The 27,634-nt window shown below is 34.8% G+C and overlaps 2 protein-coding genes across 4 annotated transcripts; both read right to left on the bottom strand.

The window, feature by feature from the left end:
• Positions 1–6,578: 6,578 nt before the first annotated feature.
• On the bottom strand, positions 6,579–11,202 carry LOC143243824 (uncharacterized). Its single transcript, XM_076487506.1, has 2 exons — positions 9,775–11,202; positions 6,579–8,321 (listed from the first exon to the last, which is right to left on the bottom strand). The coding sequence occupies exons 1-2, from the start codon at positions 11,051–11,053 to the stop codon at positions 8,215–8,217; spliced, it is 1,386 nt and encodes a 461-aa protein (XP_076343621.1). The 5' UTR covers positions 11,054–11,202; the 3' UTR covers positions 6,579–8,214.
• Positions 11,203–13,342: 2,140 nt separating this feature from the next.
• On the bottom strand, positions 13,343–22,862 carry LOC143243823 (protein Dr1-like). 3 transcript variants are annotated; one of them, XM_076487504.1, is made up of 5 exons: positions 22,705–22,845; positions 20,566–20,803; positions 19,630–19,875; positions 16,067–16,230; positions 13,343–13,672 (listed from the first exon to the last, which is right to left on the bottom strand). In XM_076487504.1, exons 3-5 carry the CDS (start codon positions 19,838–19,840, stop codon positions 13,553–13,555), a joined length of 495 nt encoding a protein of 164 aa, XP_076343619.1. In that variant the 5' UTR covers positions 19,841–19,875; positions 20,566–20,803; positions 22,705–22,845; the 3' UTR covers positions 13,343–13,552. The 3 variants fall into 3 exon arrangements, with proteins under 3 accessions (XP_076343619.1, XP_076343618.1, XP_076343620.1); XM_076487503.1 differs by lacking the exon at positions 20,566–20,803 and having other exon boundaries at positions 22,705–22,862; XM_076487505.1 differs by lacking the exons at positions 20,566–20,803; positions 22,705–22,845 and adding an exon at positions 22,478–22,602.
• Between the last annotated feature and the right edge of the window lie 4,772 nt (positions 22,863–27,634).

Genomic DNA, 27,634 nt, shown 5'->3' with positions numbered 1-27,634 from the left:
ATAGATGTTTCTTGTACATTGGAGTGATTCATGGCTGGGCCACTGAAAACTTACCACATGATGACTCCACACAATGTGATCCAAGTACTGTGTGATCAAAGTGAGATATCACGTGACCATGATACATTTCATTCTGCCATGCCGTCCGTCAGCTGGTTTAAATGATGTAGAAAGGGGGGTTTCGCATTTCTTAGAAGAGAAAGTTTTAAATTTATTTTTATTCATAATCAAGTACGTTTTTTTATAAGTAAACCATCCCGTGTTGTGACGTCATGTGCCATAAACATCGGGTTATCCGACTGAAATTAGACCAAAGCGTATTGCGTTCCTATTATTTTGAACAGTGTATGAATTGTAGGAACGTTAAAAAATGAAAAAAAATATTTAGAACTTCCTTCGACCCTAAACAAGTGATATTATAAATGACATAGTTGATGGCATAAATCACTCCTCAGTGATGGAATCAGTCACTCCTCAGCGAGATATTACGAAATAGTTATATTTCCCAGACTTAGACCTCCTGTTTAGTGAGGCCAGCAAAACTCTAAAAAAAAGTTGTTTAATTAGGTCTACATGTCAGCTTCTCGTAGTGTGTAGCTTCAAGTGTTTTATTCTTATGAGTAACACAACTAAAGAGTTTGTTTGTTTGTTTTGTAATTTCGCACAAAGCTACTCGAGGGCTATCTGTGCTAGCCGTCCCTAATTTTGCAGTGTAAGACTAGAGGGAAGGCAGCTAGTCATCACCACCCACCGCCAACTCTTGGGCTACTCTTTTACCAACGAATAGTGGGATTGACCGTCACATTATACGCCCCAACGGCTGAGAGGGCGAGCATGTTTAGCACGAAGCGGGCGCGAACCCGCGACCCTCGGATTACGAGTCGCACGCCTTACGCGCTTGGCCATGCCAGGCCCAACTAAAGAGACCCTCGTGTGTTGAAGTGTTATTCAATGTAAGTATAAATACGTTACCGTAGGTTGATGTGCTATCCATGTATATATTATTTTGTTATAACCTAAAAATAAGCCGAAACAAAAATAAATTAAAAAACAAACAACAAACGGTGCACTAATTGAAAAGATCCCAGGTGACACGCTTTAATATGGGATATAAAATGTATTCTGGGTTTTGGAGGTGACTGAAGAAGTAGGACCCACACTGCAGTGGGGATAAACCATCCATCAATCTTAATCTCCACTCGCTAGTCTCACATAAGAAATAAAAGAGTAGCAATGGATATAGAATTAGATATAGAAATTAGGAGAGCGAGGTATGGGTGCTCAAGCCCACAACGTCCCACATCTATATCACCCTTCACTGCCTGCAGACAGTTGTGGGAAGATGATTGTTCTCCAAAGTAAAGAAGAGTAAATTAATTGAAAAATAAACACACTTGGGAGAGCAGTCACCTTCAGACCGGCGAATAGAGGTTAAGACTGATGGACGGTGTATCCCCACCGCAATGTGGATCCTACTTCTCAGCCACCTCCAAAACCTATGATACGTTTATTATCCCACATTATAGCTTGTACCCTGGAATCTTTTCAATTAGTGCAGCGTTTGTTGTTTATTATTTTTTTAATTTGTTTTTGTTTCGGTTTGTTTTGGGGCTGTAACAAACTAATATAATTAGTCAGAGGTTTGGGTTTTCTGTTCTTAATGCAGTCCTTTCTTTTGATTTTGTTTACTTAACTTTAGCAGTATTAATTTTTTCTAATATATATATATATATAAAGACAAAATGTCATCCATAACATCTGAGTTTGACACCGCTGAGAACACCTACTGGACCTTATGAAACATGGGAAGTGTGCGAACATTTCAGTCCTGCACGTGTCTAAAGCAAGGTACAGAAGAAATATACATGACTAAAAACGAATATTTGCTCGTATTGTGATAGACTATTACATCAACTATCAATCATTGTCCAGATGTCAAGTAACATAACATAACATAACAATAAATACTTCCATAATGTCCAGTGTATCAAAAACACCTCTTGCTCTCGATTCGTAATCTGAGGGTCTCGGGTTAGAGTCCTTATTACATCAAACATACTTGCCCTTTCAACCATAGGAGCGTTATAAAGTTACGGTCAGTCCCACTATTCGCTGGAAAAGGAGTAACCCATGAGATAGCGTTGGGTGGTGACGACTAACTACCTTCCCTCTAGTCTTACCCTGCCAAATTAAGGACGGCTAGCGCAGATAGCCCTCGTGTAGCTTTGAGCAACGTTTAAAACTAACAAACAGAAACACCTCCACAATGTCTTGTGTTTCAGAAACAGCCACTTGGCACCAACGGAGTCTAGCTGGAGGACGCTTCTTGCAACCTATATTGCTATAAATATTTTTCTCTCACCATTTTTTCTTAATTTCCACTCATCTATTCTGAATTATCAGGGTTGTTACCAAGAGGTGTGTGTAGTGTGTTTGTTTTTACACAGATTACATATCGTATCTCTCTTTTCCATTGCGTCAGAATAAGACATATTCCTATTTCTATTCATATTCCAAAATTTGAAAATCAATGAATGATTTATTGTATTAGCTTCATTTTTTGAACAAAATAATTCCTTTAGATAATACTATGATAAGCTTGTTGATTTATCTCGTTTTTGCTGTCAGTCCACGTGCATGGTTTCGTCATTACTAGGTATTTCATTCACAAAATGATTCGTTCTTGGTGACTGTATAGCCTTATGTCTTTATATTCGGACTGAGATTTTGGGTTCCCTGGATAAAATGGGTATCAAGTAAAATTTTCAACGAAAGAACAACAAAAAAAATCATTGACAGCAATTACAGAATCACTAAAAATTGTGATTTAGTAAGTCGAAATTAATCATTAGTTGTATGTATTGAAGATTTAAAGGAATGAATGACCAAAAGTATACGATGGCTTCAGTTAGAGAAGGGTCCGTGTTTTTTAGGTCTTATTGAACTCAGTAAAGTTGATCTGGTATATAGTATACAATAAACAAAAATATTCGTGTGGAGGGGAAGACAAAATAATTTTAGATAAACAGTTCTGACACTGTAGATGTCGCTTCATTAAGCGATGTTGCTTTAATCAACACAAACAAGACAGATACATCTACACAAACCAGCCAGATATTACTGCACAAACAAAACAAACACCACTACACAAACTAGACAAATACTACTGTACAAGCAAGACAGATACATCTACAAAAAACCAAACAAATACCAATGTACAATCATGATACAAGTAAGACAGATACATCTACAAAAAACCAAACAAATACCAATGTACAATCAAGATACAAGACAGACACCGTTACATCGACAAGCTTGATTTCGTCACAAACTCTACGTTATTTACATAAATATTACGAAGCGAGTAATTTCGTTAGCCACTCGTTTCACAATGTCCAAACAATACAGGTAGTTTCACCATTTCTAGTTTCATGGTGTAAAACGGAACGTTAATCTACCTGTTACGTATCATGCTGTTCAAATACTGTTTCACTTATCACACTGCCACATCACCTCCACAATTCTCAGGACTGTCGGAATATTGGTAAAAAGTGGAGGGGAAGAGAAAAAGGTTTTCTCTTATGAGAAGCTCTTATACGATTCCCTGTACTGTTTATATTAGTTATACAGTGTAGACAAAAGTCATCTACAGACAAAATTTAGGTCAATAAAAAATGGATGTTTAACTGTTTAAGTTAACAAATTATATTCCAGCAGAGCATATACTGAAAAACGAAAGTTTTTTATCTTCAGAAAGCTGATAGGACGTTCACTATTTTCGTCACTTCCCTGTTGATAAATTATAGCCTTATTTTCGCGATATGTCTTTCCCAGAGAAGTGGGATTAGTCTAGGGCTCGTACTTAAATTTCACAATGGTCTAAATTCATTGTATGAGTTTTTGAAGTATGTGATTAACAAGTCTATTTTTTCTTTTGTATTGTTTGGGTGATAGCAGTATAAAAACAACAACAAACAAAATACATCAGTCTTAAAATATGGGTAAGATTGTAACCCATATGTTAATTTACTGGCTAATTGTTTGGTAACGTAAGAGCCTTTGTTCCTGTCAGACTTCTCAGTCAAGATATTCCTGGTCAAATCATAACGACACACATTTCATGAGAGTAAAGGTCGAATATTGCATAACAGTTGTCACTTTTGACACGCTACGTACGAAGGTTTGTTAAGCTATCCGTGCCGTGCCTATCGCTGGTATCGAAATCTGGATTTTGGTAGTGATGAGCTACTAGGGGAAGTGGAAAGGGCATATTGGTTATACCAGCTACCTATACTATGAAACATAATTAAGTGGTGATAACTAATTAAAAATATTGTTCAGGTTTAACTATGCAAATATCAGTGTGATTTTATGACGACATTTAGCGGTCGATGTGTGATACATACTTTCTTTCTTAAGAAAAACATCATATAATAGACTACAGTAGTTTAAGTATTGTGTAAGCGAAATAGGGCTAACTATCGTTAGCGTGCAGTTTAGTAGTTTATGAGAGTTTGGATAAAAGCAGCGAGCCGGTTCATAGTACAGAGAAACTTGGATTACAGGAGTGTGTCCTTCACTCTAAGGTGTCGTTGATTGTAAACATTTAAGATATACAGATATGTATTGATAACATAAATCGTGAAATACTGCTTGTTCTTATCCTGAGATTTAAGTACTACATATAATCACGTTTCATCAAGAACAAAAAAAAACTTTTTTTTTACAACTTTTAGGGCTAAAACACGTATGTTTTTTTTTGTTTTTTGAATTTCGCGCAAAGCTATTCGAGGTCTATCTGCACTAGCCGTCCCTAATTTAGCAGTGGAAGACTAGAGGGAAGGCAGCTAGTCATCACCACTCACCGCCAACTCTTGGGCTACTCTTTTACCAACGAATATTGGGATTGGCCGTAACATTATAACGCTTCCAAGGCTGAAAGGGCGAAAATGTTTGGCGTGACGTGGATGCGAACCCGCGACCCTTAGATTACGAGTCGCACGCCTTAACCCACCTGGCTATGCCGGGCCTATTAAAACATCTTACAATGTGCTTTTCACTCGGTATTTTCAACACCAAAATAAATACTATTTAATCTCCTTGTAACGGTAGTAAAATAACGTTGTAGATTAGAAAGTACGACCAAACGAGATATTTACAGCTGTTTATGTGCTACTATTTGTTTTCCACGAATGAATTAGTTCTTAAGGTTATATTGTAGCATTTACAAAATATTTGTTAGTAGAAAATAGTTCCGATAGGATATCGAAGACATAAATGTGGGCGGATACAATATGAAGGACCTCCCATATGCAGATGACACAGCTTTGATAGCAGAACATTGTGCTTATTGAAAGCGAGGTCAGGCCCGGCATGGCCAGATGGGTTAAGGCGTTCGACTCGTAATCAGAGGGTCGCGAGTTCGAATCCCCGTCACACCAAACACGCTTACCTTTTCAGCCATGGGGACGTTATAATGTGACGGTCAAGCCCACTATTCGTTGGTAAAAGAATAGCCCAAGAGTTGGCGGTGGGTGGGGATGACTAGCTGCCTTCCATCTAGTCTTACACTCCTGAATTAGGGACGGCTAGCGCAGATAGCCCTCGTGTAGCTTTGTGCGAAATTTAAAAACAACCAAATAAAAGCAAGGTTAAACGTTTATCCCTCAATGTGAGAAAGAGGGAGTTGCACGGTTATATCAAGAAAACAATAAAAAAATCACACTAACTTGAAATATTCAAAACTAACGAAACAAGTGGACAAATTAAATCAACTAGACCTTATCAGAACAACAAATGGACGACACAAAGAAGAAATAAAGATAAGAATAGGAGAGGCAAAAGATTTGCTCTCTGAGAAACAAGTCCAGTACTAAAGATGAAAAAACTCACTAACTCACTAAATCTCATATGTTATGCTTGGTCTAGTCTGTTATTACACTGATGTAAATATTGGACGGTAACTAAATAAGTTACGAAGCAATTAGAAACTGTTGAAAGAAGGTTTTTGAAAATAATGCTCGGGATTGCATGGACTGAAAAGATTACAAATGAACAAGTTCTGGAAAGAGCAAAGGCATAGAAGTCTCCAACAAAAACAGGAGATAAAGATAATTAAAATATCTTATACGTGCCATCCGTGATAAAGGCTTAGAATATCAAATACCGACAGGAAAAATCGTGAGAAAAAACAAAACGAGAGTATATTATTAGCCTGAGAAAGTGGACTGACAACCCAGAAATGAAAGACAATGACGTCATCCTTGATGACGAGAAGTCCACTTGAAATAAAAATGTATCTCAGAACGGCTGAGATGCAATGACGTCTTCCAGTCTGCTCGAGATAAAGAAAGATGAAGAGCCAGTAAGTTCGACAGATGGCGCTGTACTCGGAATTTATTGTATAGGGTTGCAAATGAGAAAAAAACTTGCTGCTAATAGGCCTCTATTTAACAAAACCAGTAAAAATGAAACGAGTACAAAACTTGTACGTGTATAATCCTACAAGTTGTGTGTGTGTATAGCGAATCTATGTCAGTTACATTAGCATTCCATTCTCCACCAAACCAGATAAGGTATTTGTCCAAATAGAATAATTTTATTTTCAAAGTCGACTACATGTTTACTAAGATAGAAACCTGGATTTTACTGAGGAATGTCTAGTTTCAGATAAACTGTTCACTTTCTTAGGGTGAGGATGACAACATGCACTTCATGACAGTTAACAAACCATTTTGTTACTTACATCAAATTCTGCCATTAACAACCCAGGAATCTTCGATAGGCTATACATAATTATTCACTTTACGAGTTCGTAAGAAATTTGAAATAATAATAAAAAGAACCATATTTGTTAATTACAAAAACACAGTAATTAAACGTACATTCATAGAATACGCGATACAGAACATGTACACATAGATGGTTCTAGTGTCTTACACTCTTTAAAAAATTAAACTGTTAAACCAGGGACTTTCACAAGTAATAGCAACCAATAAGACTTCATAATGTTATGTCTATATAATTGGGGGATACTGATAAGTGGACGTCTAAAACATAATTATTACAACAAAATACCCCTTCAATAAAAATTAGTTTCAAATTATTAGAACAATGTTTTAATTATTTAAGATGTTATTTCTCTACAGGTTAAATACTTATATAATCATTAGTCCAGTTTCGGACGTTTCGTTTAAGTACAGTCTTACTTTCTGCGCATTCTTATGAAAACCGGTTTCGGCTATTTCGTTGAACAACAATATTAAATTCTACGGATTATTAGAAGAAGTGGTTTCAGAAATTTCTTTGAAGTACGGTATTATTTTCCACGTATTCTTAGAGGAACCGGTTTCGGACGTTTTGTTGAACAACAGTCTACGTTTTATGTGCGTTATACACAATCTTAAAGTAATATTTTTTCCTTATATTTTTGTGATGTGAATAACAGAAGATGAAATTTGGTTCAGGACAGACTTTGTAATATTCAAGCCAGTTTAAATTCACATACACCGAGATATAGCGTTCGCTTGCACAGAACAAGTATAAAGGTTTGTTTGAGATTCCACTGTTCTCTGGTTTATCAGAAAAAACAAACGAAGTCAAATCGAAGTTTTGTTTCTTTATTGTCACATTGTTTCTTGCTGCTCTAGTTCATCTCCTCGTGCCAGTGGACACATTCACTAAACTACAAAGAAATACTGACGTTGTAATATCCTTCTTGTTAAACCTGATGCCAAACCAGCATCCAGTCCTCATGGTTATAAAATGATCATTGTAGTTCCCGCTAGACAAGACTTTGTGTAGTGAACACCACAAAGACTCCACTGTATTAAAATAACATACCATTGTCCATCATTCCCAATCAAGTGCAAAGTGTGAGAACCAGTGATTGTGGATTATTCTAATACTAGGCTAATATTAGACACAATTGTACCACAGACATGGTCACGTTGGCTAGTAACGAACACACAGGTGTGCCGTGGACACAGACATGACAATTGGCTGGTATGGACAAATAGTTGTACCGTGGACACAGACGTGACGATCAACTAGTTGGCCGGTAATGAACAAACAGGTGCACCGTGGACACAGACGTGACGATTAACTAGTTGGCTAGTAATGGACACAGAAATGTACCGTGGACACAGACGTGATGATTAACTAGTTGGCCGGTAATGGATGCAGGTATACCGTGGACAGAGACGTGACGATTAACTAGTTGGCTGGTAATGGACACACAGGTATACCACGGATAGAGACTTGACGATTGGTTAATTCACGAAATGTATCAGTGAGATGACCATTACACGTCCATGGATTTCCTAAAAACAAAGACATTTGTTTATAAGATAAATTACGTTTTGAAACAGAGAAATATGGTTTGTTTGTTTTATTACCAAAAGTAGGAGTGGTTACTTTGAAAGATAATAAGACACGTAAAAATAAGTGTTTTTACTGAGAAAACCAATTACTAATAAATAATTTAAAAACGACATTTGCACATATATAGAGAGATTTACAATTAACAGTACTACAACGTTAAAATCTTGCACAGTAATTAATTATTAAAGACAGGAACTTGCCCTAAAAGACAACATATGTTTCGACACCATTTTCACATCTGAAGAGAGTGCAATGTGGTGTGTGTTTTTTTTTTATAGCAAAGCCACATCGGGCTATCTGCTGAGTCCACTGAGGAGAATCGAACCGCTGATTTTAGCGTTGTAAATCCGTAGACATACCGCTGAACTAGCGGGGAGCTGTGTAATATGTATAGTCTTTTAGGGCAAGTCTCTCTCTTTAGTAATTAATTACTATGTAAGATTTTGTCGTTGTTTTTACTATTAATTGTAACTGAAACTACTAGTAACAGTTTAACTTTGTACAGTTACTTGGAAAGTGGTATACTTTTGTCGTTGTTAACAGTAGCCTAAAATTACTTATTAAATAATGTTATAAGTAATTTTAAAGTCTATCGCCTTTTTCTCTCTTTTGAAAGGTTTCTTACTTCTTTTACCTTTTTTAACACTAATTTCTTAAACACAGTCAGTTAAGTACAAACAACTTTCTTAGTTTAAACAAATAATAGTTAGGCTTAGATATGAAATACGTCTTAATGTTTCATTTTCTTCAGAGTTTTTGTTTTGAATTTCGCGCAAAGCTACTCGAGGGCTATCTGCGCTAGCCGTCCCTAATTTAGCAGTGTAAGACGAGAGGGAAGGCAGCTAGTCATCCCCACCCACCGCCAACTCTTGGGTTGCTCTTTTACCAACGAATAGTGAGATTGACCGTAACATTATAACCATGGTTGAAACGGCGAGCATGTTTGGTGTGATGGGGATTCGAACCCACGACCCTAAGATTACGAGTCGAGTACCTCAATCACCTGGCCATGCCGGGTTTCTTAAAGAGTTCCTAACGTCATTAATTCGCCAATGTTCCAGCAGGATGTCTATCATAAAGATGTTCCGTCAGCTGCTCCGTCTATTAAACCAACAGATACAGAAATCTGTCTCACACTAAAATAGCTATTCGCGTTTGTTTGTTGATATTTTCGTTTAAAGTAAGTTATTCTAAACGCAATTAACTTGTCATTAACTGGTCAACGTACGGAGTTTGAAACAGGTTTATTTGCATAAACGATTACTTTGGTTTGTCTATGGCGACTAAAACTCCAATATATATTATAATTTCTTATCTTATTTCGCATCATTCTGCTAATATCGTGCGGACGTTTTACAAAAAAATCACTTCCAATTGGTGGGATAGACTTACCTTCTAAATTTAGTACACGAAGTCCAAGTTTGTTGCCCAAGTCTCGACTTGAAAACGTTCTCAGGTCGTTAAAGCTGATGTCCAGTTCAGTCAAACTGTTCAGATTAAACGAGAAGGACTTTATTCTGTTGCCTGCTAACTTCAGAACAGTTAGCATCCCGAGATCTTGACCACTGAGCTTAAGGACTGTGAGTTCATTATGGGACAGGTCCAACACACGCAGACGGCGTAGCCACTTCAATTCTACGTGTTTAAGGGTAACCAGACGATTTCTGGTGAGATTCAGTTTTCGGAGATTTGACAAATGACGTAAGGAGAGATCTACAGCGGTCACGCGATTACCAGAGAGATCAAGAACTTGAAGGGCCGTTGGGTTTCTGAAAGAGTTTTCTAGAAGGACATCGAGGTAATTATTCGATAAACTCAGGTGAGTAAGATTGGCCAAAGGATGTAAAGAGTCTCCAACACTCTCCAGGTTATTATTGCCAAGATCTAGGTTGGTCAAACTCGAAAGATCAACAAAGGTGTCACTACCTAACGTCTTAATAACATTCTGAGAAGCGTCAAGCATTTTTAATTTAGTTAACCCCCCCAGTTCTCCATCCAGATTGATTATATCGTTGTCTGTAAGGAACAACCGTTCCAAGTTTGGCAAGTTTTGTACGCTACCATTCAGCCTCATTAAGTGATTGGAAGCAAGGGACAAAAACTTTACCGTGGGAGGGAATGCTCCTTTGTCGATGTGAGAAATTCTATTGCCCGTCAAAATTAAGCTTTCTAGCGCAGGTAATTCTTCGAAAGCACCCCGTTCCACTCTCAGGATAAAGTTAGAGGCAAGACTGAGAGTTTTCAAGCGACCAAGGGGTGGCCAGGAGTTCGAAGGAACACGGAACAGTCGATCATACTGCAGGACGAGCATGGCCAAATTCTCGAGCCCCACAAAAGCGTCTTCCGCCACATAGCGTAAGTTACTGCCACTGATGAACAGCCGAGACACGGAGATGTTGTAGAAAGCTCCGGGAGGCAAGTCAAAAAGATTACTGTTAGTAATATACAGCCAGGGAATCGGTAGAGGGGACTGGTGACCTAGCGCCCTCTGGATAGTATTCAAGCTTTGGACGCCCTCACAGTGAATCCCTGAGAATATGTTCTCCTCCCGACAGCTGCAAGGATCGATCGCTTGTGGGGCAGGACATTCAAAATCTATTGAGTTCAGCCTAGTCTCCTGAGGCCAATTAATGGTAATCAACAAAACGATTGTAACCTTCCACATTTCCATTTCGAACCAGAAACTTTTTATAATTAGTGTTTCATCAGGAACACCGCAGCCACGTTGTCATTTTGTAATAGAAAACAATATGTCCAGCCGGAGCAGTAAAGCCAGTACAACACAGTCACTAATCGCTTTAAGCTGAACTCTTCATTTATACATTATACACACACACATATATAGTATTGGTGACAATGAATGGAAGATCTCTCACATTATCTAACCAATCATAGGAGACATCCACATCTTACGTCAGTGCCATTTGATACACGCGATTGGCTTACACACACAGTATTAACGCCAATAATATTTCAACACGTCCTTGAACAAATAACCTTCAGAATTTTGGACATCAAATAAACATAATTTAACTATTTCGCAACAGCTATAGAAGGTTATTCAAGGTTAAGTTAACAGAAGAGGCACAATGGGTTGGCTTTCTCTGAAACCAATCCACCCCCTTCTCCATTCCCCGGCGGCTCAGGGGTAGATGGAGGACCTGTTATGCTAAGTTATTTTATTTTTACACAGAAAAAAATGTTTTTTTTTTACCAAATCATCTGAAACTACATGGAAAGCACAAATCTTGTAATGTTTATCATTTTATGTTTAGCTGTATGACCGTCAGTGTGCGTGACGGCATACACTTGACGTCCAATAAAACGAACGATTTCTACATTTAGAACACAAAAGTTCATAACTGTGTTACACGATATGTTTTAACGGTCTTGCTTTAAACATTACTCCAAGTAACCTGTTTGGTTAAAACATAATTAATACATGTCCTTTCTTCTTGACCCTCTAAGGTGTACGTGACTTGTCACGAGCTCTTGGCGCGAAATAATACCTTTTTTTGTGTGTGCAAGAATCGCTGAATACCTGGTTCAAAGCCACACAATGTGCTATCTGTACTACGCCCACCACGGGTATCGAAACGCGAGTTTTAGTGATACAAGATCATGGACTTATCTCTGAACCACTGGGGAACAGCTGCTGTTACAAGCAGCCTAAAATGGTGTTTTTCTGTTACAAAAAAATAAAGTGATTCACAAATATAAAAGTAACGGAAAAATCCAGGTAAAGGTTGTTTTTTACGTGAAACCGTAGAATGGAAGGTGTTATATCTTGAAAAGTCGTAATTTTAAAAAGGTGTAATTTTATAAGTTTTATTTATTACCGTAACTAAAATAATGACCTGTGATGATGAGAAAACCCACTTGTAAAAAAATATATATGTAAAAACGGCTGGTTTGGGTTGAGAAAATGTTTTATGTAGAGGAGCGAACAACGTTTCGACCTTCTTCGGTCATCATCAGGTTCACAAAGAAAGAAAGAGGTAACTGACCAATAGCTGATCACATAATTGAAGGAGGTTGTGTAACTGAGCGGAGGAATGTAGAGGGCGTGTTTAGGTGTTTGATTATATTTATTAATATAGGTATAAAGGTGTTCCTTTGTATTGGTACCTCTTTTTTTCTTTGCAAACCTGATGATGGCCAAGAAGGTTGAAACGTTGTTCGCTCCTCTACATAAACATTTTCTCAACCCAAACCAGTCGTTTTTACATGTATAAAATTAATGATCCATATCTACAGAATATATTTTTATTAACTCAATATTTCACTTTTACAGTTTTGTTAGGATCTATCGATATCTTACACGTTCAGTAATCCAGTTGGAATAAAGTCCTTTATTCCAGTTAATGAACTGTCTTGCAAAAGTAGCTTTGTGCGAAATTACCTCCAGTTTGTGTCGATATAAATTCAGTAAATTGGAATAAAGTCCTTTATTCCAGAATAATGTCTTGCAAAAAAATAAAATAATAATTTAAAAATTAATATTTTAAAAACTAAGTAACCACTAACAGGTTACTTATCTGTTAATTCATGGGTGTAATGTTTTCTTTTCCATAGAAATACTGATTGTTTTGAGAAATCCTGCAAGACATCAGATGCAAGAAGTTATTTTATATTAATGCATTACAAATGGAATAATGGCTCGAAGATTCATTTTTGCATCAGATCAGTGAGAAGAAAAAAGGGACATCAACTTTTTATCAAAACCCATGTGATTACTCGCCATCACATAAATTTTGAAATGTTACCTTTGACACACATAGTGAAAAATTGACTTTATTTAATAACAGCCATCTAGAGAGTGTCAGGTATCAAAACAAAACAAGTAACATTAGAAACAACGCAAGTTGAAAACACAATAAATGGTTAAAAAATACAAAACATTGATAAAATAAGGTCATTTTGGATGGCATGGTCATTCCACGGAAATCAGTTTAGGACATTTTGTGAAAAGAAACAAAAACTTTATTTTCAAAAATTAAGAGAGAAATTTATACAACATATATCCAAACAAAATACAATAATTTGAAATGGCAGAAAATGTACAAACACCTTTCACACCATCCGCAAATGAAGGAGTGACGATCGGTCCATCTCTTGATGACACTACCAGTTTAGTGATTTAATACGTTAAAATGTAGTTAACATCAGTTCAATACATTTCTTCTTCATCAGCTTGGGAATTGATTCTCTGCAACATTAACTGCTGTTGTGCAGCCTGTTGCACTTCTAACCACTGTTGTTGTTCCACTTCAGCCTGCTGTTCACGAGCCTAAGGAACAAACATTTAAAACACAATTAAACAGACTTCAAATTAAAGTTATTCTGATACTAAATGATGATGAGAAAACCCACTTGTAGAGAAAATTATATATGTAAAAATATAGTGCTTTCTCTACTCACATCAATCATGTTTAATTATTAAAATACTACTATAGCTACAACCTGCCTGGGAGGCTCTTCAAATAACTACATTTCAACAAGATTTTATGGATTTTGTTTCTTAACCATTAACACACGTAGAGTAGCTTATACCACTGGTTAAAGCCCAGACTCTCCTTTCTCCAGTATATCACCAGTTTATATCACTATGTTGGTTATATTCCATCCGAGTTAGTTCAATGAACCATGGTAGTACACGAAAGACTTCACTGGCTGTGAATACAACAGATGCTCTGATATTACATTGACCTTTGCTTTCACTCATGGGTTCTTAAAATAATTGCTAAAAGAGAAGACGGGAGAAGCTTGAAAATTGTAGTAGACATTTTACATTTGAAAACCACAGACAAAATGTAAGAAATGGGATTTGTTAAAAGTCATCTGCAGTAAGTATTAGCAAGAACAATGGGTTTTAACCACTGACCATGTATTAAATTGCTTTACAAAGCTTAAACATGAAAAACAAACAATCCTGTTTCCAAAAGACTACAGTTCAAAAAAGGTAAGGAATAGATGAAACCACATGTAAGAAAGGTAACCATAGCAGAGGAACAGTACACAGTTGATTAAAGGTAACCATAGCAGAGGAACAGTACACAGTTGATTAAAGGTAACCATAGCAGAGGAACAGTACACAGTTGATTAGCATACAAGACTGGTAACTTTACCCTGGAAGAAAGAACTAAATATTTGTACATGAGACAATTAAGACAATGATGTAACTGCTTCATTGTTACTAACCCAATTATTTTCCACTATAATTAAATTACAACATAAGACATACATATCTATATTCATAACTTCCTGCACAGTTACAAAACTAGAATTGACAAAAATTAAATTATAGTCAACTAATTAACATGTAAAATAGACCAAAAGTTGTTAACAAATTCATGTAAACTACAAGTGTTTTTGTTTCACATTTCTTTTAAATTGTATACTACAAGTTCAAAATCACAAATGTCAAAATACACAGCCAGTGATTTGACATTCAGAGCACTACATACAGAACACTTTGTGGCCATAGAGTTTCAAGTGCCATAGTGCCCAAACATCACTTTTTCATTGACCATCAATAAAAGGTTGCAAAAATGTAAACAAAGGGTATTCTAATTTAAAGATAATCACATACATTAAAAAACAAACAAACAGGAAGCTAAATATCTAGATATCTTAATACATGAATAACTAACTTAGTCACTTATATGTGACTATATGTCAAGGTTACAATGGATCAACTTATTGTTTTACAAATATTCCAGTGACAGTAGATATTTAACAAGTTGAAAAAAAAAACACAAGTGGAATTCCTGGAAACCTTAAAATTAAATACACAGTTAGATTTTATACACATGAACACACTGCTTGCAAGCAGAGCCAGATTAGATGGACATCTATACACAGAAATCACACTGTCCCAAACTCATATTCTGATAGCTCCAGGCACCAGGCTAGCATATTTATAAATTCCAGTTATTAATTTACTTTTATAATAAAGAGAGATGGAAATGTTTAACTGGAATAGTTATACAAATAATAAGACAACACCTTAATGAAATCCACCACCAATAATGAAAATTAATGAACATTATTCCTAAACTTACAAAAGTTTCAACTTCAATGCATTTTAAAATACTATGCTCTTTAGGTATTAATATTTAAAGCTGTGTATCAAATATTTATCATTGCAAAGTTATCTTGTACAAACAGAAAGATAAGTCAGAAGCAGGTATATTAGTTGCTGTTTTGTTTACTTTTACCTTTTAAAGACTGGTAGTTAATTTAAATTGTTTCAAAGTCATCTTGAATTTATTAGTACTGACATCATAAGAGGAACTAAAACCATCCACATTAAACCTGGAATTTACTAGTACTGACACCGTAAGAGGAACTAAAACCATCCACATTAAACCTGGAATTTACTAGTACTGACACCGTAAGAGGAACTAAAACCATCCACATTAAACCTGGAATTTACTAGTACTGACACCATAAGAGGAACTAAAACCATCCACATTAAATCTGGAATTTACTAGTACTGACATCGTAAAAGGAGCTAAAACCATCCACATTAAACCTCAAATTTATTAGTACTGACATCGTAAGAGGAACTAAAACCATCCACATTAAACCTTGAAAATAAAGGAATATTATAATGCCTCTGATTATTCACAGTTGCTGAAGATATATTTTCAATGATTATAAACAACTATTTAAATATTACCTTTGCAAAAAGTTCTTGCTGTTGCCTCAGGAGTTCTTCTTCTGGTATACCCAAATCTTCCAAACGTGTACTCTGTTTTCGACGCTTAGCGACAACAGCCTTACAATCTTTCAAAACTGTTTCAGCCTCGTGTCTGTATTCCTTGAAGCCTAGGCTTTCCAAAGCTGAAAGAATGTTAGCACCACATATTAACATTAAAATGGTTTTTACTTGGATTTTTGTAGTTTGCACAAATACACAAATCAGTTCAAATTACTATTCTGTTAATATCTCTAGGAAAGTATGGTAAGTATATCCAATTTTCTGACTTCATCTCTTCTTCCCTACATTAATAGCATTTGTTAAAAAAAATAAATCAGATGACAGGTCAATGAGAACAAGATGTTATGGTTCCTCTAAGTCTAAAAGGGTATCTATTATAGGAATAATCTAATAAAATTGTTTTCATTCATAATTTAAATCCATCTTTAATCTCTACATCAGCTGTGTTTGATAATAACATGGCAGTTATGAATGTATATACTTTAAATTTAAAGACGTAGTAATTTGTTGATAATTAAAAGTTCTGATATGAAAAAAAACAAACAAACATTGGTTGTTTAGAGTCATATCTGACCAATTATTCAACTACATTTACAAACATTAGTTTTAAATGTTACTGAAAGGTAAAATTAGAATAAAATTATACACAGGACAAAAACAGGACCTGGCCTCTACTGTAAAACCTAAATTGTTAAAGACATGACACAAAAGTTATATTTAGAGAAATCCAGCAGGACAGATACTGTTGAGAAAACGTATGTCAAAAACCAAACCTACATCCAAAACAAAAAAATTTCAAAGGCATCTGTCATATGAGAGAAACAGAAATTAATTTTATTAGGACCAATCAAAGTTACAGCTCAAACTAAATATATTCTAACGGGAATCAGTCGGATGGTAAAATGAACAAGAAATATTTGTTATGTAAATATTTCAATAAGGTGTGTCAGACAAGCATGTTACTACATCCCTCAGTGTGTACTTGAATAAACTAATTACAATTTTTATATCTAACAACTCATAGTATATTAGGTTTTTTGGTTGTTTTTTTTTACTCAAAGTAAAAACAAAGGTCTCTTTCATGCTTTTGTATTACCATTAAAATTCAACTAATGTTTTAACCATAAAAAATGTCAAATGATATGCTGAGAAATTCACTTACAAAACTTTCTCAACAGTAGAATATCCTTAAAATCTCCACCGTATCCTGTCCCCTGCAAGTAGCAACTAAAAAGTATTCATTTCAGTTAGCAGTTAATACAGTATCAGCCTAGACACTCTTGAAAATAAACTGTTCATAATGTTCATAGAAAATAATGTATTATTATTTTCGTCATTTAAAATGTACTTGATGACATGTTTGTTAAAACAAAGCACTTATGGCAATCTACTGTATCAAGTTGTCCTAAAGCACCCTTTCACAGCTCAGTACTCCATCTGTTGGCAATTAAATCAGTTCTATTTTAATTATAAATAAACAGAAATTATTCATAGGACTGGTTGGATTTATCATTCTTTTAAATATTTATATTTAAGAGGTTTGGTTTGAATTTTGCGCAAAGCTACACGAGGGCTATCTGCGCTAGCTGTTCCTAATTTAGCAGTGCAAGACTAGAGGAAAGGCAGCTAGTCATCACAACCCACCACCAACTCTTGGGCTACTCTTTCACCAACGAATAGTGGGATTAACTGTCACATTATAATGCCCCCACGGCTGAAAGGGCAAGCATATTTGGTGTGACATGAATTATATTTAAGAGAAGATAACTGTATGTATAATTTGTTTTTCTTTACAGTAAAAACATAGTGCAAGATCAATCCATGTGAAATATAACGTTAGATGCATGGGAAACAGAATAACACAGTTACTTTCTAGTTCCCTAAATTTCCTACTCTGGCCAGTAATAAATAATGAATTTCAAATAACAGATACATCTATAAACTGACACCAATTTAAATAGAAAAGGGGGATGTGTCACTACAAGATTTGAAGTTCATAAGCACATTAACATATACCTGGAAATAGATAGAAAAATATTAATTGTTTTTCACATTCAATTTGGGTAACGTTTTAGTGAATCATACGTTTGGTAGTTAAGGGAAAAGAAAGATAAATGATTACATAATGAAGTATGAACTTCTGCACTGTAAAAACAATTGAACTGTATGCTACTTTGTAAGAAATTGCATCTTGTACAAACAGTACCAATCATTTACCACAACTAAAATAACTTAATAGTTTTGTGAAGAATCTGACAACACAAATAGGTTTAAATTACAACAAGCTACCTGAATGTTTGTGCATTTAATTAATAATTATAGTATTCATACCCCACTGAAATAAAGGTTATGAAAAAATTATATTTTTTTTTAAATAAGATTTTTTTGTGAACAGTACTTCACAAGAAAAGGTTTGGATTGTGTTCTTCAGTCGTACAGAACTCACTGCATCAAAATGATTCAATGTACAGAGCTCAAAATGTTAATACACTTTACTGATATAAACTATAACATTTTTGATATAAGTACTATAATTAATTGAAAGTATAAGTTTTTTTTTAAGAACTCTAGTTTCTCAGCACTATATTTAAAAATTACATCAGAAAAAATATAATCAAACCCTCATGTGCATTCTTAGTAAAAGCTGTGTTCTTGTTGTGGGGAGAATGCATTTATTTCAATTTGTGTTACCTTATAAAGTAATAGTTGTTGCACATACCACAGTTATTTTTCTAATTGTCTGAATACTGAAAGACTGAAGTGCAAATTTTTCATGGATTTTTGTTTGTGGTGCCAACCAATAGATGGTGCAGGGGTTTTAGCTATATACATAGATAATGACATACATGCTGCATCCATTATAGTAAGGCTTGTATCTACAAGACTGGTGACAATTCACAAGTTTTAGAAAGACATTTCTTTCTAGATGTTTCTCCTGCCTATAATATGTAAAAAATTAAAAGTGTAAGATCAGTGGTCAAAATTTGTTTTATCAAAAACAAGACATTTTACAGAAATTTATAACAAACACATGTTAATATTCAATAATAGTTTTCAAATATTAAACATTTATTAAAGCCAAAAATACAGATTTTTTTTAATATTAAGGAAGTGGTACTAGTATTTATTATGGGCTGAAACATTACTCTCTGGCTAGCTCTACTGACTAATGGGTTCCAATGCTCTGCATAACATTATAATATTTGAACCACCTGGGTTGTAATAGAAGTTTTTAACCATTAATCTTTGACTTCTGGATGAAATTGTTATGAAAAAACGTCGCATCTGCAGTCCTGATTCTACAACATTGCTTGACAAGGTTAGTTTTATTTTTAACCTTTCATTTGGTTACATACAGACAATTCTCTAATCATACTCAAATGGATGGATTTCTTAATGTAAAGCAAAACACCTTCTCTTGTGGTGTTTTAAACTAATGGTATGTTGAGCCCTAAAGTATACAATACAAGTTTGCCAAAATCTGAAGAAACACCAAAAGACAACTGAAGAAATATTCACACCTCTTAGGATATGATCAGCAGAGATAGTTTTCTTTTGCTGAGCATTACAGATTTCATTGGCCTCAGAAGCAATGTGATGGATGAACTCAGTGCAGCAGTTCAAGATAAGTTCCCGGGCGTCACTGGCAACTCGAACACTAGGTAGAATTTCTTTGATCATCTTGTTCACTGCAGCTCGAGGTATGGTGAGATCTTCATCACTTTCGGCCATTATTCTAGCACGTGCACTTCACACGCAATAAACATCTAAAAAATAATAAAGGCAAAACAAAAAATACATATATTACAGTAACAACAAAGAAAGTTACAAACTACATATATTACAGTAACAACAAAGAAAGTTACAGGACCCACATTTCCACATCATCCAAAAGAGTACATCTTTAGTTTCAGTAGAACTTTCAAGGAAATGAGCCAACAAAATGTAACATGGACTGTTTCTATTAACATTGTATTTCCTACAGAATATAGACATTTTTCCTCATTTACTAAAGTACTAGTTTTTCTACCCTCATAACATTTCATACAATACTTTGTAGAAGTAAAGTACTTTTTATTATTTTGGTTCAAGAATATATCACTTGATATTAAACAACAGCTGATAAATGTTTATAACTGAACTTACATGATTAATATTTGAATGCTTGCCACAAGAAGGTAAATACTACAAAATATATTCTAAAAAGGAATAGAAAAGTAAAAAAAAAACTTACTACACACCATTAGGTAAGCTTACAAATTACACATTTATTAGTGCAAAAGGATACCTCTTACTGAGGTGGTATACCTGGACTGTTGATGTAAGGGTGAGTGTAGCTTTAGGCATTGTTAATTACAGTATCAACATGGATATTGGTATGTGCATGTTCAACATAAATGCAGATGTATTAACAAGTAATATACATTTCATCATACAGAGCAAATAAACCAACAAACCTTAGAGGTTTCTGAAAATAACAATTTTAAAGCCAAAGCTGAACACAACAGTTTAATAACAAGTGGACACCATGGGATCACTTGGTCCTTGAAGGATGTCCTTTCACACACACCTTGGAGAAAAGTAAAAATTTAAACCCACCCTTTACTTTACAGGAAATTGATTTCCATTTTAAACCCCTATTAAATCATGTCCTCCATTACTGTTGAAGGAAGTTCGTCTTGCAAGACAATCACCCTGTTAAAAAAAAAAAAACTATCTTAAGTGGAACCTAGCCTTATTCACCTCTCTCTTCTTATCTTCAGAATACACAATAAAGTCAGACAGCTTTACTGTACTGATAATACTGTACACTTCAATAAAATCACTTGTTACACTTTTTTTTTTAATAGAAGATATGTTATGTCTTAACTAATCACTATAACATAAACTTCCTATTCCCAGAATCTTTTAACAGTCCTTTCCTGAACCATTTCCAATAAATCAGTATCATTTCTCACACAGGACTATAAACAGTACTTCAAATTGGGCCTAACTAGTTATTTGTATACATCTGTTTTGATTTTTTAAAAAGGTCTATAACACCCTAAACTTAACTGTTTAAGTACTGTACAGATTTCATAAAACAAACTTTTCAGTAAAAGCAATCCAGGAAACACGAGGTAATGAGCATTTAACAATTAAAGCAGTGACACACAACTTCATGCACTAATTGGTTGCTAAGTGCACACACGGTGCAAGAGATTTGAGACAGATATACAGTAATAGTATACAAGTAGAAATTACTTTCTAATAAGTATATTAGTATGCATTGGGTTGATATATACTCTTCAATTTGTGCAAATAATGGAATTGACTTTTTTTAGAGGGAGTTAGTGAAGGGATCAGTAATAGCCCTGCTTAAAACTCCAACAGAAAATAATATTGCCATAGTATGTAACAAAAAGAAAGCTCAAATACACAATAAATTAAAAGGTGTGTGAACATGAACACAACATTAATAAACAGCAGATGAAGGTATACCACTTTAGAGACCCTACAAACACATCTGTCAGAACTAGATGAACAGTCTAAGACATTTTCTAGCATTGGACAAGTATTATAATTGGTTTATGAAACAAAGTTATGGAATAATTAAAGATAGTTACCAAAATAACAAACACAAATTAAATACTATTTTTTTACCCGTTTGATTACTCAAAATACAGTCCAAATTTACCATAAAAAAAACAAAATTATGTGATAAATTAAATTAATTTTTCTTTCTACTATTAATGCCAAGCTACACTAGATGCATCTTGGAGGGAAGACCACAATCCTGTTTGTTTGTACTTAAGCACAAGGCTACACAATGACCTTCTTGTCCCACCACAAGTATCAAAACCTGGTTTCTAGCAGTGTAAGTCCAGATACTGTACAACTGGTGGGGGTGGCCACAAGCCAGCAGAGCTCACCTTAAACTTGAATAGTGTAATCTAACAAAAGGATTTCACTATCAGTATCCCTTTTATAATGGAAAAAGACTTGTACATAAATCTGTAGAATGGAATAGTTTACAATGACAGTTATAGTTCTGCATATATATCAACAAGATTTATGCAAAACTGTAGCTACTTACGCAATTTTTGGAATTTATACTGTACACTGACATGACTAAAATTTAAATTAATAGAATCATAAATGAAGAAATTGTTATTAGTTATGTAATACATGCGAAATTTTTTCTTTCTCCGCTACATTTGTAAAATAGTATCTCGCTTTATTAAGTTTAATAACAGATGCAGTCTCGAAGTATGGAGTGTAATAAGAAATCGTAATCACAAACCGACACGCTAACTACTATTAGTACTAAGCCATGGCCAACCAAAATTACAAGTTTTAAACAAAACGTAAACTACAAATTTGTCTTACTCTAATTTAGTATCAGTATAATTAGGTCTAACGTTTTGGCTTAACATCAGTCATAGAAATCTTATCAAGCATTATCATAGTTTTGTTTTCACTAGCAAAGGGCAACAGGCTAACAAATGCAAGTTTTATCCTAAATGGGCCAAGTTGTTTCACCTATTTCGTAATTTCAAATTACTGTGGTGAAACTATTAAACTGTACATGCAACGTTTAATAACATACTGCTTACCAGGTTAATTCACAGCCACACATTAAGTAAAACTAATCCTTTGCCATGTAGGAAATTTATCTCCCCTTTCTCACTCAATACCAACTTCTCAGCCATTTACGCTTTAGTTCGACAGCTTCATCTTGTTTTTTGGAAGCGCCCTCTTTATATACATATATAACTAATTTTCCATTGAAAAACATAAAATAATTTTGTTTAACATCTTGTTATCTTTTGTTAATCTGGAGATGACCTAAGAAGGTCGAAACATTGTCCTCTACTTTACTTTAATAAAAGATTTAATAGCTATATCAACTGACTTGAGATAAATTTTTGCAATCTTTATTTTTCATATCCCCCATCTCTTAATGACTCTGCGGTACGTACGTTTATGGGATTGCAACACTAAAAAGACGGCTGGTGTGGGTATTAAAACTTTTGTTAAAATAAATATTTTATTGAAAATAAATTCTCAAAAGGACTGGTGAATACATTTTTACTTCAAGTTGGTTTCGTCATCACAAATAAAGAAATGCTTTCCTAAGATGTAATTTAATTCAGTACAAAAAATACTTTTTATAAAAACAAAATTCTAAGACTTAGAAAATAATTTATGAAAACCAAATATTTTGAGCTACATTGTATTACTGATAAAGTGATTAATATGAAAGAAAGCTCGTCATTTTTAGCATAATTTGAATGGTTTGAGACAGCACCAGAGATCACTTAGCGATATATCACAACAGGCGGGGGAATAATAAGAAAAAAAGTACAAAATATTTTGTTCTTTTTGTTGTTGTTAAATGCATAGTAACACAGTAGGCCACCTGTGCTATACCAACTACAGGTCTCAAAACCCCTTTTTAGTGTTATAAATCTTCAAAATTACAGATGAGCCACTGGGATGTGAACAATAGAAAACTATTTAAAATAAAATTGGCCAAACGAGAGATCAACTGTTTCACTTGCACAATAATTTATTTGTAAAGTTTAAAAATATGTTATTTTGTTAAAGTTAGATGTTTTAGTGAAAATAATTCCACCGTCTTTGGGAGAATAAACCACGAAGTGCACATGAATAGAAAACTACTATAGAAAAGAACACACAGACGGTTAATGAGACATTTAGGGGTTAGTATGTTTTGAATTTCTACATTATTTATATTATATTATTGACTGATAATAATAGTATGTTGTTAAAATTTATATCTAAACATATTTCACTCTTACAAAAGGAACAAGGGTTAAAAATGTATGTTTTACTACGAAAGTAATATGATTTCAATAGTTGTTGGGTTTTTTTAATAAACTCGTTCTTACTTTCGTCACTACCAGCTCTCTGTGGACTTATACTGACAGAAACCTTTGAGCAGCTTTGTGCTTAATAACAAACAACAAAAACGGTCACTTCAAATTCCAAAGAATGTTAATTCTAACCCTACAACTTGTTTAAGTTTAGAATTTGCTTCATCAATGGCTAAATTGTTTTTAGTTCTAATATATTTAGTTAGCTGATTTTGAATAATAAGTTATTAATTACATACACATGACTGCTATAAAACAATAACTTTACAAGGTAATCTATTTTTAATTTGTAGAAAATCTATACTATATTTCAATGCTTTCGTGTTGTAGGATCTACACAAACCGCAATGATATATTTTAACTCTAATAACCCTCAATTCAGCAACTACACCTATTGAGCTACAGTATTTCTGAAAAGTGTTTCAGCAACCATGCTACAATTTTTTTCAGTCCTAAGATGCATCATCTGTGGTTCTCGGGAAGATTTTCACGTAAGACGCTGATGCATCATTTGTAATTCTCGAAAATATATATATATTTTTTACTTTAGATGTTAATGCATCATCTGTTGTTCTTAGGAATAATTTTACTTTAGATGTTAATGCATCATCTGTGGTTCTCAGAAAGATTTTCATCTTATGGCACCCATCTCCTCTCCAGGTAGCCTCCATAATTTAGCAGTGAAAGACTAGAGGGTAGGCAGCTAGTCATCACAATCCACCGCTAACTCATGGGCTACTATTTTACTAATAGTGAAACTAAGCGCCACATTATAGCCTTTCAACAGCTGAAAGGAAGCATGATCAGCAACAAGGATTTACTTCACGGGGTAGTTTTAACTTGATATTTATATAAACTGAGTTAGTCTGGAATACAGTCATACTATGTTTTATACAAATTGCTTGTTTTTTGATGTCCAAAAGGGGATAGAACTTTATAGAAACGTGGAAGTGAATTTTAAACTCACTAATATTTTGATGTCCAGGAGGGGTTAGAACTTTATAGAAACGTTGACGTGAATTTTAAACTCACTAATATTTTGATGTCCAGGAGGGGTTAGAATTTTATAGAAACGTTGACGTGAATTTTAAACTCACTAATATTTTGATGTCCAGGAGGGGTTAGAACTTTATAGAAACATTGAAGTGAATTTTAAACTCACTAATATTTTGCAAACACAAAAGATATCAAACAACGTATTGAAATGTTTAATCCTTTTTTCATTTATCAAAATTTTAAAAACATAAATTCCGAGCTTAGATTTCCTAAATATACACTCAGTTTGTATTATTTCGTCTATGGTTTCTATCATTTATAACACCTGTGGTGTTGTCAGTTTATCCTGAGTTCCCTCAGAGTAGGGGCCCGGCATGGCCAAGGAGTTAAGACGCTCGACTCCTAATCTGAGGGGCGCGGATTCGAATCTCCGCAACATCAAACACGCTAGTTCTTTCAGCCATGGGGGCGTTATAATGTGACCGTCAGTCCTGCTATACATTGGTAAGAGTTGACGGTGGATGGTGATGACTAGTTGCTTTCTCTCTAGTCTTACACTGCTAAATTAGGGATGGCTAGCGCAGGTAGTCCTCGTGTAGATTTGCGCGAAATTACAAACAAACAAGAAACACAAGACGTTGGGCTGGTGCTTCTTTCCTACTGGTCAGAAGTTCAAAATTAAGGCCAACATGTGCTCAGGTGCTATGAATACCGAGATCGACACGCCTCAGCTTACGCCATTTATTAACAATTACTGTCGCCAAATATGTTTCCAGATTATCTATTTTGTTGATCAGGAGATTAATATGTTACAAATTAAAATAATATCATTTTTTTTAGGTGACGATACCGTTTGTAACAAAAAAAGATTCTTTGATTTGTTGTAAGAGAACTGTTAAACATATCAAATAATACAATAAAATCAAAACAGGAATAACGTATTTTGGATCAATGAAAGATAAAGTCGTTATTATTGTTTAAACTGGTAATCTTTAGTAACATAACCACTATCATCAGTGATTGTAAAATACACAGCGGAAATAAATGATAGAGATGTTATATGTTATTGTAACAAAAAAAAAAAAAACAATATATTTTTGTTCTTCACTTTTAATATTTAGCGATAGGACGTGTTTGGGAAGAAACGATATCATATTATGATCAGGGCCGCGTGAAGTGGTAGTGAACATCTACAGAAAAAGTCATGATTCAGAACCAAAATACGGGTCCAAATGTGGATTTATGGTTAGCTCATAGAACTGGAATCTGAGGGTCCCGCATTCAAGATGTTGTGCTATCAAACACGTTTCAAATTTTTTAGCTGTAGATGTGTTATAAGAGTGAGTGTCAATCGTGCTACTGAGTTGAGAAAAGCCGAATCAGGACGTGGATGCTATCGACTTGTTTTTTCCTCCTTTACCTGTTAAACTTGGCCGTTGGACCCATTAGGTTTTTGTTTGTTTTCAATTTCGCGCAAAGCAACATGAGGGCAATCTGCACTAGCTGTCCCTAATTTAGCAGTGTAAGACTAGAGGGAAGGCAGCTAGTCATTACCACCCATCGCCAATTCTTAAGCTGCTCTTTTTACCAACTAATAATGGGATTGACCGTCACATTATAACGCCCCACGGCTGAAAGGGCAAGCATGTGTGGTGTGACAGGGATTCAAACCCACGACCTTTGGATTACGAGTCGAGTGACTTAATCACCTGGCCATGGCGGGCCCCTATTAGGTTTATTTGTTTGTTATTAAGCCCATGTACACAAAGGGTTATCTATGCTCTGCAGTTTTTTGTAGGCCCGGCATGGCCAAGCGCGTAAGGCGTGCGACTCGTAATCCGAGGGTCGCGGGTTCGCGCCCGCGACGCGCCAAACATGCTCGCCCTCCCAGCCGTGGGGGTGTTATAAGTGACGGTTAATCCCACTTTTCGTTGGTAAAAGAGTAGCCCAAGAGTTGGCGGTGGGTGGTGATGACTAGCTGCCTTCCCTCTAGTCTTACACTGCTAAATTAGGGATAGCTAGCACAGATAGCCCTTGAGTAGCTTTGTGCGAAATTCCAAAACAAACAAACAGTTTTTTGTGGGTTTTTTTTGTAGTTTAAGCAAAACTAGTCAAGAACTATCTGAGACAGTCGACCCTAATATTGAAGCGATAGACCAGATGGAAGGTAATGTAGTCAAACAATAAGAAACAGAATATGTACCGAACAGAATCAGAAAATAAAACTCGAGCCAACAATCTACCATTAAGCCTACATACACTTGAATGCAGATTTAATAGTTAATTTATTACTGTTCTATTGGATGTGGACACTTTGTATCTTTATTGTTAACACATTATCAAAACATCATAAACACAGTGCTGGAAGAGCGTGAAACTATGGATAATCGACACTTTGAAAACGAACCAATGAGAAAAATCATTGAGAAACCGAATTTTTTTTTTTTAGTTCAAGGTAATCCCATTGTTTGGTTTTAACCTAATCAAAACACATCCAAATACAATAACAGCCAAAATATAATAAAAGGGCTAGCCGTACAAAACATATGAAAAGTACCAGAGTTACATGCAAAAGCAAAAATTGTGAATTGGTAAGGCAAAAAAAAAAAAAAACACAAAACACAGGGTAAAACACAGCCCTTGTTTTGTA

The sequence above is a fragment of the Tachypleus tridentatus genome, chromosome 2 (assembly GCF_004210375.1).
Source record: "Tachypleus tridentatus isolate NWPU-2018 chromosome 2, ASM421037v1, whole genome shotgun sequence".
NCBI lineage: Eukaryota > Metazoa > Arthropoda > Merostomata > Xiphosura > Limulidae > Tachypleus > Tachypleus tridentatus.
Note: the sequence above shows the minus strand (reverse complement) of the source record. Positions and strands in the feature narration are given on the sequence as shown.

Coding starts and splice junctions, on each gene's coding strand:
- LOC143243824 (XM_076487506.1), bottom strand. CDS start 11,053: ATGGAAATGTGGAAGGTTACAATCGTTTTGTTGATTACCATTAATTGG. Junction 8,322..9,774: donor TCGTGTACTAAATTTAGAAG/GTAAGTCTATCC, acceptor CTTTGTTTTTAG/GAAATCCATGGACGTGTAAT.
- LOC143243823 (XM_076487503.1), bottom strand. CDS start 19,840: ATGGCCGAAAGTGATGAAGATCTCACCATACCTCGAGCTGCAGTGAAC. Junction 16,231..19,629: donor TGCTGATCATATCCTAAGAG/GTGTGAATATTT, acceptor ACATTCTTTCAG/CTTTGGAAAGCCTAGGCTTC. Junction 13,673..16,066: donor AGCAAGAACTTTTTGCAAAG/GTAATATTTAAA, acceptor TTTGTTCCTTAG/GCTCGTGAACAGCAGGCTGA.